The 16704-nt window shown below is 33.8% G+C and overlaps 2 protein-coding genes across 2 annotated transcripts in view; one reads left to right on the forward strand and one right to left on the reverse strand.

Annotated features, from left to right (window-relative positions):
• The window catches only part of LOC129000632 (serologically defined colon cancer antigen 8 homolog), a 38361-nt gene that overhangs the window by 2903 nt on the left and 18754 nt on the right, over positions 1–16704 (forward strand). The gene's annotated exons all lie outside the window — the stretch shown is intronic.
• LOC128999501 (ribonuclease P protein subunit p30-like) lies at positions 1769–16551 on the reverse strand. Its single transcript, XM_054426066.1, has 8 exons — positions 16239–16551; positions 8062–8192; positions 7128–7202; positions 6412–6480; positions 5815–6018; positions 5354–5421; positions 3234–3313; positions 1769–1911 (listed from the first exon to the last, which is right to left on the reverse strand). Exons 1-8 carry the CDS (start codon positions 16321–16323, stop codon positions 1769–1771), a joined length of 855 nt encoding a protein of 284 aa, XP_054282041.1. The 5' UTR covers positions 16324–16551.

Here is a 16704-nt window from a genome sequence, read left to right on the forward strand (position 1 = left end):
ACAGTAAACCCTTGAAAATCAAGTTTTTGTCGATTTTTGACGTGGAATTTCTGGAAGCCCATGTTAACCTTATGAGAAATGAAATTATTGAATCTTAACAGCTGTTTCAATTAAACAAGTTGGTTCTGTTCTGTGATGTTCAATAGCATTAAAGTTACAAGGATTACCAACAGGGTGCAGCACTAGCACTATTATTTCTTTTACATTTATGACAACAGCTAATTTGCAACCTGGAGGCGAGTGAGCGTAGCGAACGAGCTAACCTGAAGGGAAGTGAGCGTAGCGAACGAGCTAACCTGAAGGAAAGTGAGCGCAGCGAACGAGCTCCAACATACAGGTGAGTGAGCGTAGCGAACGAACTTCAACCAGGACGTGATTGAGCCATGCAAACGAGATCAGATAGTAAAAATAAAAGTAAGCCTACCGTTATAGGATCGACCGGCAGACACAGAGGTAATTTAACCTTTTATTGATTGTCATACCGATCCGGAACAACAAAAAACAACATAAAATGAAGCTATGTATAATAGTTTGGCCAGCATATCTTAAAATATGCAAACCAACTGCTGTTCGTTATATAAGAAGGTTTCAACTGAATATTATAAGATCCCCGTGCGTAGAACGGGTACACAGCTAGTTAAAACTAAAAAGTATAAAATAATTTATAAATAAAAAACTTTTTTAAACAAAACGTTTTTAAACGCCCTAAAAAGTAGAAAATAATTTTCAAAAAATTTATAAATATGTTGAGAGAGTATAAATACTTGTACGATTTAAAACGAAAAACGTTGGGTGCATGCAATTAATTGATAATAATACATTAGTTCAGTAGGTGAAGGTAATTGTAAACTATCTATTGCATGCACCCCACGGTTTTCGTTTTAAATCGTACAAGTATTTATACTCTCTCACATATTTATAAATTATTTGTAAATTATTTTCTACTTTTTAGGGCGTTTAAAAAAGTTTTTTATTTATTAATTATTTAATAAAATCTTGAATGATTTTAATTAAAATTTTGTAAGGTAATGGTACCTATGTAATAGTTTTTTTCACTCTTAACAATTACAGTTCAAAAGTTGTTGCAACTTTTGGGGTTTTCCCATAAAATCAATTTTAAATAACGTGAAAAAAACCGTTTAAAATTTATTGTTTATGGTATAGTTCTTATAATTCTAACTAAAATTATACTACCCCCATTTCTGGTAAAAAATATAGTTTAAATTAAAAGTTATTGCATCTTTTGAGATTTTTATGATAAAATATGAAAGTTACTCCCACCGCTTGCCCTTGGGCCATAAGGGTTGTTGACAAGTTAACGCTTGCCCTTGGGCCATAAGGGTTGTTGACAAGTTAACGCTTGCCCTTGGGCCATAAGGGTTGTTGACAAGTTAACGCTTGCCCTTGGGCCATAAGGGTTGTTGACAAGTTAATCAGAGAGCTAAGTGTGTGTCATATTACTGACTGTTTATTTTAATTGGATTACTTTACACACTTTCATTAAATATTTCCTTTTTATCTGTTGTTTTTTTTAACCAGGTTTCCCAATGCAACCTGTTTTTATCAAATAATATCCACAGTGTGGTTGACATAACCAGTCATGCTGTATAAATTGCACCTGTTCAAAAAGTTATAGAAAGAACCAATAAATGGGTGGGATAGTAAATAATTAATAAATAACAATACAAAATTTATATTTTACTTTACAATGTATAAACTTAGAAGTATGTTGTAAGATGGCTTTTTCATGACATTAAAAGTTGTAATGTCATGAAAAAGCCATCTCAATATCGCATTCTGCAGCACTTTTGTATCTCTTGGCAACAGGTTCTTCGTCCGACGCTTCCTCACTTTCTAGTTCTAGGCCGGTGATCATCATTGTCATCGCTGTTTTGCCGAACCTTCGACCTTCTGCGAGCAAAATAAGACTTGTCAGTAAATAGCTTTTAATATTCAGAAAAAAAACTTTTAAACTTTGTTGATTGGTCTGTTAGTAAACTAAGAACTTATGTTTGGGTTAAAATGCTTCCTTAGGGTTCTCTAATAGAATCTGTAACGTTTCAGTAGACTTTTGCCGATACAAACACTTTGTAAGATGGGTACTATCGTACAACTACAAAGAAATTGTGGATTCCAAAAACTATGAATTTATTAACTTGTAAACGCTGATGTGAATTCACAATACTCTATATTTTTATTTTGGCTAAATACACAATACACTAAAACACTATAATTACTGATACTCCCTTTGTCACCTTGAATCCTATCGGATGAAAAAATAACTATACTACTTATAACTGATTTTATATTCCTGATGCAAAATGTCTCTAAATTAAAAATCTTGACCTCCTTGACCAGTACAAAATTTGTCAAAATTTGTCAGTACAAAATTGTGTTTTTGTCAAGGATTTTAAGATATGTGATAATGATAGATTTTAAGATTAATAAAATAATTTGAAGCTGTAGATCTGCCTAGCCTAGATCCAATAGACAAATAACCCCGCCGCAACAAACCTACCGACTAAGCAAATTTCCATCCGTCTGAATCAATTTTCAACTAAATCTATTAACATAACACTAGGTTATCTGCTGCAAGGAAACTAATACAGTGTGTTTTTTTAGCAAAATATTAATGGTTTAGTATAAAAAATAAATTTTCCAAGTTTAATCAAAATATATAGGCCTAAACAAGCAATCCATAAGAATAACATGGGAATTTTAAATTTATAATTTTTTGGAATTTTCTCCATAACCAACAATCGTACAAAAAACACTTCGATATACTAAATTTATTGTTTTTAAGCTCTTTAAAAAGTTTCAGAGAGAGAAATCAGGAAGTTCTATGTTTTAAGGGTCAAAAATGAAAAAAAATTTTACCACATAAAACCCCGTTCCCATGGTCTGATCATGCTGGTTCGCAAACTCATTCAAGTTTATCTCACATTAAACACATTTACACCAAATTTCATCAAAATTAGACAAAAATTACTCAAGTTCATTACACACACACACACACACACACATATTTATATATACAAATTTGAACGAATAGTGTTTTTGACCTCTGGAGGACATCAAAATGAAAAAGTAAATCGGTCCCGGGCCTAGGTCTTACTGTGCCACCTACGGTAATAGGAACTTTCCTATAGGGAAATTGTCTAAAAAAGATTTTTGTATGAGAGAATTGCTCCCCCTAAAATCTCTGTGATAATATTTTTAACATGTTCACTTACCAGCTCTGAGTATTAATGATCTGCAAGTGTTAGACATGGAGTGTTTGGCTTGCTCTTCACTTAGACCCAGCAATAACGCCCTGAGTAGAGTTAAGGCTTAACAAATAAACAGTTACAACAGTGAATTCAAATTAGGACAACTTTTTTTGTGGATAAGCCAGCTTTATAACAAACATTAAAACCAGAGTTTGTTATCTAACAAACTTACTAAGTAAGATAATTAATTTAAAAGAAATAGCCTACTAGTATAACACTCTACAAGGGGGGAAGTAGAAAGGGCAAAGCACAAAGAGACTTTTACAAAAGTGTTAAGGTCAGTTTGCAAATCTACACACCTAGACAAATATTTTGGCATATAATATGTGGGGGAAAAGCCTTATTGTTCACAAAGATTCATGTAGCGTATTAATAATATCGATTTTAATATTAACAGCTGGTTCATTAAAAGTAGTGTAAAATTATCATATGGTCATAATAATGTAAACAAATCTGCTGAAGGAACTTTAACCCTCCCAGTGTTACTTGACGAAAATTCGACAAGCAGCACACTTTGTGTAGTGTTACTTGTCGATTTTTCGACACGCAGACATCGTTTACGGCGAAGGCTCTATGACTGACTGAATCGGATTGAACTGGATCGAGTTAGGTATCGTTCTTTCCGTAATATTCTAAGCTTTCTCCAGAGGTCTGTCTCTAAGCGCTATTCATTTTAGTTCCGAAAATATTGTAGCAGACAGCTGACGTGCGTGTATTTGTAAACAGCTAGGTTCCCCCGGACCGATGACTGATGTGTTTTATTACGTTTATCATTGTTTTAGTGTTAAAAATCAAAAGTAGTGATATACGTGGTGCATTATAAGAAGATTTAAGTGGTTTTGAAGTGCTGGTTGATGATCCTGAAGAAGTAGGTAGTGATATTGATGTAAATTATCAGCCAGATTCCTAGCTATGGTTAGCCTATGCATTCTTAGCTAAACGCTATGTACTGAAATCAGTTTTTTGCCCATAACTTATTTATTTGCAAATATACTTCCTTATATTATTATATATTTGTAATCCTCATAAAATTTAGAACAAAGTGGCTATTTTCAAATATTTATAGGCCTATAATTTATACAATTTCATTGAGCGCAAACTTTTTTTTTTATTGAAAATTTTCGAAATTATATTTTTTTTACCTAAAAATTTTTTTTTTGAAAAAATGTTCCTTATGTTTTATATATAATATTGAAGCCCATGATTTTCCAAACAAAATGGTATATAGAACATTAGAATTAACATTGTTTTAAGCTTCTCAGATCCGTTTTAATAAAACCTTGCAAATGCGCCAAAAATAGGTGGACATTAAGGCCTAAACTATGGACACTTGGAGGGTTAAAGGCCTCTGGGGCGGAGCCCTGAGGAAATTTACCTCGTTTTTTTTTTATAGCTCATCTACAGACTAAGTCCTTTCTTTAGACACCCCTGCTAAGTTTCTACGCCCAGCCGTTCTCTCAAATTAGCTAAAGATTCATGTAGCGTATTAATAATATCGATTTTAATATTAACAGCTGGTTCATTAAAAGTAGTGTAAAATTATCATATGGTCATAATAATGTAAACAAATCTGCTGAAGGAACTTTAAAGGCCTCTGGGGCGGAGCCCTGAGGAAATTTACCTCGTTTTTTATTTGATAGCTCATCTACAGACTAAGTCCTTTCTTTAGACACCCCTGCTAAGTTTCTACGCCCAGCCGTTCTCTCAAATTAGCTATGAAAAAACCCTGTTTTTCCTCCATAAGAATAACATGGGATGGGAATTTTAAAGCCCACTGGGGCATAGCCCCAAAGGAATTTACCACATTTCTCTTTTGATGGCTCATCTACAGACCATGACCTTTCTTTAGACACCTCTACCGAGTTTCTACGCCCAGCCGTTCTCTCAAATAGCTATGACAAAGAAAAACAGTTTCTAATCTATATATAGATTCACATATTTGTTTTATGGTCCAGCTGATTTTTACCAAGCCCTTTTTATAAACATTAAATTTCTTATCTACATAAAGTAGAAAACGGCAGTAAGTAAAGTCATTGATTTTGTAGTGTGCAAAATGTATTAAAAATGTTTAGTTTAAAGGATACAAATTAGTGACATCATAGGGTCCTCTCACTTTTCCTATCTCCGATGCTCCACTTGTGATTACAACATTCTGAAACAAGTAACTTATATTATGCAAAAGCAATATCAAACATGGTCATATACGGTAATGCATTGAGCCAGATAGTTTTTTAATGTGAGGCAGGGTAAAAATATCAATATTTCAGCTAGGTTACTAAAACATTTACTTTAAACTTAATTAAGTCACCTTAAAAAATGTACAACTATGCAGTGATGAGTAAAAATAGTAATTTAGAATACTTTAAAATTTATACATTTTTTTTACCCTATAGTAAGCAGGATCTGTTTTATCTTTTGTATCAAGACCCAACTATTTGTTTTTGGTTTAGGATATTAATCAATAAAATTTTGTGTTATAGATTTTGTAGAAACGAAAAGCTTCAGGAAGGTTTATATTTAGGTACTAAATAGGAATAAGAATTACCTTTGATTTCCCGTAGGCATGATATGCGTGAGCCATTTGAATAACGGTTTTCCGCTTTCCTGCATCAATAATAGCAGGTGCGTAAGGAACTTCATAGAATATACTATTGGCTAATCCTTGGTTGTAAATTCTACGGTTTAACATCGGTAATCGAACATTGGGGTCAAACGAGATCAAGTCAACATCTTTGCAGGCACAGGCAAGCTGAAAAATAATTACATGTTTCAATAACAAATTTATTTATAAAAGATTTGCAAGGAGTTTTATGTGAAAATTTCAGAAAAGAGCATTTATAAGCATCTGTATTAGTCTTATATGTATTTGTTTATCTATATAACTTTAAAATTATTGCAAAAAGAACAATCTGTTTGTAAACAGTGCTTGTCTTTGACTTTGGGTTACAAAAACCAAAAAGCAATGCAAAAACATTATATCTTACTCAGAGATAATATGTAAAAATTTGTCTGCAACAATATCTCCTTACATGGCGACAAGACAGCAAATACAAAATCATCACGAACGACATGCTTTAGCTTTTACATTAGGATTACAGTAACCTACTACCTAAGTATCCACCAAAATTGATTATGAACTTACCTGAAAGGCATTTGTAGATGTTGGTATTACTGATACAATGTCATACTTCTTTGTATTATCTGATTTACACTGAAAATATTTGATTGTTAGAATTGGTTTGAGGTAGAACTATCAACACTCAAAGTACAATATCATTAGTAAATAAACGTCTAAAAAAAATTGAGTGTGCACCAAAAACCACTGTCTCTAACTAACGTCACATGAAGACTTGAGTATGCTTTTTTCCCTATAAACTTATATTTTCCAATATTCAGACTCCGGTTTATTAGAGAGATTAAACACCCTTATTTAGGACAACTATAGGTACTAAGCAAGAACTAGTACCACCAAATTAAGAGATTTGCTAGATGATTTTAAGTCAAAAATTATTATACATATTTTTATTAAAAAGTTATTACACTTATCGTACTGTAAAAAAACACACATTAGTCTAGAATAGACACCTACCTAACTACGGTTTTTGAAGTATTATTTGAAATTTAATTATAACATTTTAAATATTGTTATAAATATTTAATATAAATATTAAATATTGTTATAAATATTTAATATAAATATTAAATATTGTTATAAATATTTAATATAAATATTAAATATTTAAATATTATTGTTGAAAAGCTATGAAACTGGTAAAGAGAGTTGACCTCTTTAAACATAATAAAATATTACCTTTTACAAGGACTGTCAAAGCAAACAAGTAGAAAATGTTTTCTTACCAGTTTCTGCAACTGATTAGCATCTGAGAAGTACACCGTCAACCGATGTAAGATTTGTAGCTTTCGGGTTAGTTCCTGTAAACAAGATTTACTGAATCGATGGATGGACACCAAGGTTAAACTGATCTATTTCAACACATGCATAACCTATTTCAACCTATTAAAACACATAAAAGTTATATGAATTTGATGGTGTTTCTTCTTCTGGAGACCTAAAAAAAGTCGGTCCTGGGTCCAGGTTTAACTGTGAGACCTACGGTAATATCTTATTCCCTATAAGGGAAATTCGCTAACAGGATAAATGTTTTGGTTAAGTCGATTAGATTGCTTATTACAACATACACAACATTACATGTGTTTTTTTTGCGTTTTGGGTAAAGACACAGAGAGAATAAGGTGGTTTTAACATCTACTGGATGAAACAGTTATACATCAACCACCACTGATTGAAGAAACGAAACTCAACCTTGCAACTTTTTTGATAAAACTACTTGGTTTAATCCGATGTTTAAGTGTAAATAGGAAACTGTTAATATTATTGAAATTAAATTAAAGCAAGTGTAAATCATGCAAATGTCTTGTGGTTTTTTGTTTCAATGGGGTCCAATCAATACCTATAAACTTACACCTATACCCAAAAGTTTGACCTCCATACTTCTGGATGATTCCTGGTGCATAACGAAGGATATGAATTTCAGCCCAGTAAATTGTTAACAGTCGTTATTAAGTTTCACAGGAACAAATAAACATATACAAAAGCAGAAACCCCGTATATTTTATAAAATAGATTCATTCTAAAGCGTGCCAAGTGAGATATTGTATGGATTAATGAAAATAATAATCATTCAAACTGATGTTTAAAAACGTTTTAGCTTTGTTAACTTTGATTCAGATGAACTGAATTCAAGCATATGCCTATAATCCTACAACTTACTTCATTTATCTTAGCATTAAGGTGTTTTGGAGCTGGAATAACTTCTTTGTTTGGATTATTTTTCTTCTTTTTTGGAGTGTTACTTGATTCCTCCTCAACTGTTGTAGTCAATGCAACAGTCTGATATCCCACTGTAAAATAGACTTGTTAAAAATAATAATACAGGAGGAGTTAATGACTAATGTAAACAAAATGTCAAGCCAAAACACAAACATTCACAGCAAGCCTATTGCAATATTATTGTCCTTCAATGAATATCTATGAATGAATGTTTGCATCCTTTAAAGGGAATCTATCACTCATAACAAAAACTTGGTAGAACTTTGAAATACATTGCAGATCGAGGGCGGTTTACCGGTTTTGCATATCAATCCGAAGTTGGCTTGACGCCACATCCATGCTCCTCGCTACTTACTGGCATCATTTGTGAACGGAATGACACCATTTGCAGCTATGTAGCTAGCCTACTTAAAAAAACACCCTTGTAAGTTACCACTCTGTCGATTAAATCGATTGTTAGGCTATAAGTTAATCAATCTGTGTGATATTTAAGTTATGAGTTTTAGCGATTGGATTTAGTTCTATAATAAATGATGACAAGTTGTATAATTTATTACTGTTGGGTTTGGTTAGGATAGTTTCTTTAAATTTTTTTTCACATTAAATTAGTTACTTTTTAAATGAAAACATTATATGATATGATGGTATTATATAATGCCATCATTATATTAGCCTATATGATACTAGTGCACCTGTTGCTTGAATTTGAGCAATTGCAAAATATTAAAGGTATTTTTTTTATACGAATAATGGTCACAATTTCCGTTGACTTAATAGAATCAACTCAAAGATAATGTAATTAATCACTCCACTCCAGTTATCGAAACTGGAAACGAACACACTCTGAAAACGAACACTCTTGTGTGTACCATGTGTTTACTATGAACAGCTGTAATTAATACAAATTATTCGTCTGTTTAAGTAAACAAAATCTTTTATTCATAAGAAATACATTGGATTTTGATGGCCTGTGGGGCAAAGCCCGAAGACTTTTATTACAGGATTTTGTGAAAGGGGGCGTCTACACAAAAAATACTTAATTTTGACACCTTGAATGTAAAAATCCGTCTATTATTAACGGAGGAGTAGTGTTTCGTAGAAATCGCCTTCATGTATTATATATAAGGACTAGCTGACCCGGCGAACTTCGTATCGCTTAAGTTATAGGTTTCCCCTAAGACAGACCGATGGAAAGAAAGTACCGTTACGTTTAATTTTCAAGATGATCTCGTTCGCATCGCTCAATCACGTCCTGGTTGAAGTTCGTTCGCTACGCTCACTCACCTTTGGGTTGGAGCTCGTTCGCTACGCTCACTCACCTTTAGGTTGGAGCTCGTTCGCTGTGCTCACTTGCCTTCAGGTTAGCTCGTTCGCTACGCTCACTCGCCTCCAGGTTGAAGTTCGTTCGCTACGCTCACTCACCTTTTGGTTGCAAATTAGCTGTTGTCATAAATGTAAAAGAAATAATAGTGCTGCACCCTGTTGGTAATCCTTGTAACTTTAATGCTATTGCACATCGGTAATTATATCGACCTCCGGACCTCACGCGAAATTAAAAAATTTGTTTTCCAAAATGTTCGAAATTTCACGCTGATTTCAAAAATGATTGTCGTTTTTTTTCGGAAACGTCCCGTTTTCCCGGGAAATGGGAAAAACGGGAAAAATATTTTTTTGCTCAAAACCCATGTTGTGGGTACTCAGATTGTGCGGAATTTCCTCCTGAACAAGAATATGTAAATTTTATTACGATCGGACCACTATTAAGTAAAATATCACCGAAAAACTGGAAAATGGGGAAATTTTTCTTTGCTCAAAACCCATGTTGTAGGTACTCCTGAACAAGAATATGTAGTTTTTATTACTATCGCTTTTAAGTAAAACATCACCGGACAGCGTACCTAACCTAACATAACCTAACTTAGGGTTAGATTAGGTTAGGTTAGGATAGGTTAGGTTAGGTTAAGTTAGGTTAGGTTAGGTTGTTTAGTTTAGGTTGAGTTTCGTTAGGTTAGGTTAGGTTAAGTTTGGTTAGGTTAGGTTGGTTTAGGTTAGGTTGAGTTTTGTTAGGTTAGGTTAAGTTTGGTTAGGTTAGGTTAAGTTAGGTTAGGTTAGTTTAGGTTAGGTTAGGTTAGGTTAAGTTAGGTTAGGTAAGGTTAGGTTAAGTTAGGTTAGGTTAAGTTAAGTTGGTTTAGGTTAAGTTGAGTTTCGTTAGGTTAGGTTAAGTTTGGTTAGGTTAGGTTAAGTTAGGTTAGGTTGGATTAGGTTAGGTTAGGTTAGGTTATGTTATGTTTTGTTAGGTTAAGTTTGGTTAGGTTAGGTTAGTTTAGTGTAACCTAACTTAACCTAACCTAACTTAGGAACTTAGGTTAGGTTAGGTAAGTTTATCAATAACATGAGTATTGTAAGTAAACTAACCTAAACTAACCTAACCTAACCAAACTAACCCAACCAAACTTAACCTTACCTAACCTAACGAAACTCAAACTAACCTAAACCAACCTAACCTAACTTAACTTAACCTAACCTAAACTATACTAACCTAAAATAACTTAACCTAACCTAACCAAACTTAACCTAACCTAACCTAACGAAACTCAACCTAACCTAAACCAACCTAACCTAACTTAACTTAACCTAACCTAAACTATACTAACCTAACCTAACTTAACCTAACCTAACCAAACTTAACCTAACCTAACCTAACGAAACTCAACCTAACCTAAACCAACCTAACCTAACCTAACTTAACCTAACCTTACCTAAACTAACCTATCCTAACCTAACCTAACCTAATCTAAACCTAAGTTGGGTTATGTTAGGTTGGGTAACCTGTCCGGTGATGTTTTACTTAAAAGCGATAGTAATAAAAACTACATATTCTTGTTCAGGAGTACCTACAACATGGGTTTTGAGCAAAGAAAAATTTCCCCATTTTCCAGTTTTTCGGTGATATTTTACTTAATAGTGGTCCGATCGTAATAAAATTTACATATTCTTGTTCAGGAGGAAATTCCGCACAATCTGAGTACCCACAACATGGGTTTTGAGCAAAAAAATATTTTTCCCGTTTTTCCCATTTTCCGGGAAAACGGGACGTTTCCGAAAAAAACGACAATCATTTTTGAAATCAGCGTGAAATTTCGAACATTTTGGAAAAAAAATTTTTTAATTTCGCGTGAGGTCCGGAGGTCGATATAATTACCTGAACATCATAGAACAGAACCAACTTGTTTAATTGAACCAGCTGTTAAGATTCATTAATTCCATTTCTCATAAGGTTAACATGGGAAACTCCAGAGCCACTGGGGCGGAGCCCTTTTAAGAATTTCGAAACGGGAAATAGTTTACGTCCGATTCGCATACCTACAGAATTTACACACCAAATTTCATAACGATCGGTGAAGTCGTTCCGGAGGAGTTTGCAGACAAACACTGTGACACGAGAATTTTATATATTAGATTTATTATATTATATGATGGTGAAACTTTGATATCCGACTCCATCGGATTAAGTTAGGCCTATGGAACAATATAATTGTTAAGTAGGCCTAGGCCTATTGATTCGATCGATAACCAAACCCCAAACTTTCAAATAATTGTACCGGTAAATAAAATTACATAGCCTAACTTAAGTTAGCAATCGATAATATGATGGAGTCAGGCATCAAAGTTTTGCTGATTATAGAGAGTTGTTATAAATTGATGGGATTGAAATTACGAATAAGTTAGTTTTGGATTGATACTAACTAATGAAGGAGTTGAATATCAACGTTCTGCCAAAACAGGTACCGTACCTAATGTAGGGAGCTTGTTAATCACCATTTTTGTTGATCTCTTCTAGGGTACCATACACTTTCACCATTACCAATTGTTTGGGGATGCCACCTAGGTGTGAATTTTAACAAAAAAAATAGGCCTATGAGTGAATTAGTGATGCGCGATTGCGAGATGTTTGAACAATCGAAATGTTCCTTCTCGAGATGTTCCGCTTATCGATTGTTTCGATTGCTTAGCGAGAGGTTTGTACAATCGAGATGTTTCTCTCGATTGTTGCATTCGTTAAGCCTATTGTGACCTCAGCAAGGCCTTTGACATGGTGGATCATGACACCCTCCTGGGAAAGTTAAATTTCTATGGGGTTAAGGGGAAACTTTTTGAACTGTTTGAGTCATACCTGACTGGACGTGGGCAGCTGGTTTGTATAAATGGCAGACAATCCAGTGTACAGCAATTGACCCATGGTGTACCTCAGGGCTCAATTCTTGGTCCCTTACTTTTCAATGTCATGCTTAATGATCTCGCTTTGTGTTTGGGGCAAGGTGTCATCTGTTACGCAGATGATACTACACTCTTTGAAACTAGTAATGAACTGGGAGATCTTGAGGAAGCCATGAAACGATCTCTTGAGGGGGCATCGGCCTGGTTCCGAGCAAATCACTTTTTCCTAAATGAGACAAAGACTAAGTCAATAATCTTTAGCCTAAGAAACTTAGAACATAGTGTGAAATCTGTCAAACTTCTAGGCTTACATCTTGACAATAAAGTAGACTGGAATGACCAGATTAGCCATGTTTGTGCTAGACTTTCCAGAGCTCTGTGTCTACTCAGAAGACTGAGATATTTTGTACCAAAGGACTGGCTGAAAACTGCTTATATTGCTTTCTTTCAGAGTATTTTATTGTATGGCCTAAGGCTCTGGGGTGCCGCCTCTGGGGTCAAGAGAGTTCTGCGCTATCAAAAGAAAGCAGTTAGAGTAGTAGCTGGTGCTGATTACTTGGACCATTGCAAACCCATATTTGTAGCTGAGAGCTTAATGACAGTTTGTAACCTCTATATTTTTCAGTCCTTGATCAAAATCAAGAAGGAATGGGATTCTCTTGAGCTGAGAGGCGACATCCATCCCTATAAGGGTCAATGTCACATAATGATGAATTTTCAGGAAAGTCAAAAAATTTTTTTTTTACTTTTAAAATCGATGTACTACTAGCCTATTACAATCAGTATTTACCAAGGAATAATGTATACTAATCAGCAGAGCTGAATTTTGTATACCTTAATTTATAACTCTATTTTTAGCTTGAAGGTCACACAAAAAATGCCAGTCGGTCACGCTGATGAATTTGCAAAAATAAAATAGTAAAAATGATATTAAATTAAAAATGTCATCACAAATGTTACTTATACCCCTCAAAATTCAAATAAACGAAACCAAAATATTTAATTTCGTTCAATTTGAGGAAATTTTAACAATTTGAGCTAACCTAAAATGAATTGGCTCTACTTTGCAGACGAAACTTTAGTATGAATGACAAATATTTCAACAGTGAATTGCAGTAAATTGTTGTTTGTACTGAAATATGATTGCCGGTATGGCATGTATCAGAAAACACATAAACATCATAATATAGGATAAGCAGTTAGTGAAATATATGTGTTTTGGTAAGCGTGAACTACTGGCGTTGACCGTGAACTACTGGCGCTGACCGTGAACTACTGGCATTGATGGCATTGAACAATGTATAACTGGAGTAAGTTACTGAAAAACACATCGAGAAATGGATATTAATTAGAAGAAATGTAAACCCAAATGTAATGTTTCAACAATATTTTAATGAAATCTTTTTTTTATGAAATTACAAACATAGCCTAACATTCTTTGGTCATTTGTGAAAGATTCATTTTGTTTAGAATTTGATGTTATAATGAAGGAACGACTACCATAAAATATTATACCCTAAACCTTATAGTTGTAAAAGAGCAACGACATTTAAAGTACAGCCAGTATTGTGCCAATCGTTCACGATATTCAACATCGTTCACGTGAACAACTGGAGCGTGAACGACTGGCAAATCTGATCTAAAATCTAGTCTATGAAAAGCTACATTTACTGCGTTGACATCCAATTTGAGGTTAGGTTCTAGGCCTAGAGACATTGTCAGAATATGCAATCCTTTTTATTGTAAGTTGCAAAGTTTGTGAGTTATTAAAGTGAACGACTTGAATCTTAATTAAGGTACTATGCATTTCTTATCTGTTTATCAGTTCATTTCTAAAAATCTTCTTAAAATTCACAAAATTGTTTAGCTGTGGCTACTGCGCAAACTCATCACAAGCACTAGAATGTGTTTTGCTGCCAAATTACGCATCGCCCCGTTACTTCTAGAACCCATTTTGTCGAAACGTCTTTGACATGCTGTACCTTGGGGACTGTCTTTAGACAATTAAAAAAAAAGTCCCCATCGTATTTAGAATTTTAATACTGCTTGTTTTTGATAGCAGACGATCTCCCGATGTTTATAGTTCCATTATATTGCAAAATTGTGAGGTTATGAAGTATTTATTATTTGAGTGAACATTACGGCATTAGGCTGGGGACAGTGAACGACTGGCAAATTATGATAAACAGTCTTATTTTTCTTATTGAATAAATTATGATTAGGATCTAAAACTATGTTTGCTGGAAAGGTAAGGGGTTGGATAATAATAACAACACATTATTACTTAAAATAATATTTTTATCTTGCATTTGTGCCCAAAGGACTTCAAAATCACCCATTATGTGACATTGACCCATAATACACGTAGGAAAAATGATATCAATTTACCACATGTTAGATTAAGTAAAGTTCAGATGTCGAATGAGATTCTAAGTTATAAGTTTTTTAATAAACTTCCTTTTGCAGCTCGGAACCTGCCGGACCCAAAATTTAGAAAAGGTGTTGAGGGGCTCCTTTTGGCAAACCCTTTGTACAAAAACAGAGAATTTTTTGATTTGAAAGAAGAACTTGTAAGTAGTTTTTTTTAGTTTTTCAACCGAGTGCTGTGTGCTGTTTTTTTTTTCCTTCTCTTTGCATGGAGAGTTTCAGGAATGTAATTCTTATATTGGTAAGAAACCTTGTACCATTGTCTTATTTTAGTTTTTATTTTTTTTAGCTATAGTTGACTGACGTTTTCCAGCAATGTAACCACATTTTATGGAAATAAAAATTCTTGATTCTTGATTGATTCTTGATTCTTGATTCTTGATTCTTGATTCTTGATTCCTAAACGTCCGTTAGCATCTGTCTACATTTCATGAGAGTTGTTACGAGGATGTTAGTTCTTTTTCTATATTCTTATAGAATACTAGACTATTATGCACAACATATATGCTGCTGACATATGAATAAGCACTTATGTCACTCGGTCATGGCAACAGAAATAGAAATTTTTTTAAGTAATGAGTAATATGGTATATAGTACTGTTAACAAAACATTTAGGCCTATGAGAACCTTCTGTCTCGTTATAAACATTTTGATTTGAATAAAAAATTTTTTTTTGTAAAATAGGCTATATCGTTTTGTCAATAGTTTTTATTGAGTGGTGTTAAGTCACTATTCCGTAGATAAAGTAATTAAGTAATATAGCCATAAGCCTTTGTTGGTTTGAAGTAAGATATACCTCTTATTGGGGGGTCAATCCCCGGCACATACAATAGAAATTAGATGATAATAAATGACGATGCGGCCGATGCCGCACTTAACGAAACAATCGTCAGGAACATCTCATTAAAACCTCTTGCCTCACGGTTCTCTAGACGAATACGAGATACGAGAGAAGAGAAGCCGTGCTGAAACGAAACAATAGTCACGAACATCTCGATAAAACCTCTCGCTAAGCAAAAATACAATCGAAACGTCTCGAGAGGTTCAAACAATCTAAACGTTTAGATTGTAACATCTCGCAATCGCGCATCACTAGAGTGAATATGAATGCAGAATGAAGTGTGATGATCCGTGTAGGCTATCTACTGTATGTCCAGTTCAGAGTATTCTAAGTCTTTAAGCACTACGACTATGTAAGCGCAATATCCATGAGGATCAACAAGAACTACTTTATCTTAACTGAAAATATAAAAGTTAACTTAGCCTAAGTATGCGCTGTGTATTTCACTTCTAATTTGACAAATTTAAGTTATACAGGTAAAATTCGATATAGATACTCCTATGGTTAAGATGAATTAGTATATTAGTTAAATATTAGTTAAGGTGCATTTGAATAGACGGACTAGTTGTAGGTTATCTAGTGCAACTGACATGAACAATCTTTTACAACAATTTGAGAATATAAACTTACGATCAATTAGTTCCTGGGCATGATTGGGTGTAAACTCCTCATAAGGTATGGATATATTTAAGTCACTAAATCCTTTTATTTTCATTATAGTACTACAGTTATTGGGGTAACCTTAAAATAGCTTGTGGGTTACAGGTTAGACCTCAGTTAACAGTACAAAACTTATATCAACCTTTTCAAAAATTAATACAAACTCAACTGAGCATAAAACCAGATCATAATTTTTAGGCCTTTAGTTAGATTATAAAACCAACTACGAAATTATGTCACAACCGGGTATAAAGTCTGTACTCTTCAACATAAACAAACAGTAGACGGCTAGACGGACGAATTTAGTTTACCCACTAACCCACATAATAAACAAACAGAAACACACGTTTCAAATTCACAAGCAGAAACACCATAGATCTTATAGATCTATGAGAAACACTGACACTGAAGCGAAGCAAGCAGGGCAGTGAACAGC

Source organism: Macrosteles quadrilineatus, unplaced genomic scaffold (genome assembly GCF_028750875.1).
Source record: "Macrosteles quadrilineatus isolate MER2022 unplaced genomic scaffold, UCM_ALF_1.0 Scaffold_8__2_contigs__length_117827958, whole genome shotgun sequence".
Classification (NCBI taxonomy): domain Eukaryota; kingdom Metazoa; phylum Arthropoda; class Insecta; order Hemiptera; family Cicadellidae; genus Macrosteles; species Macrosteles quadrilineatus.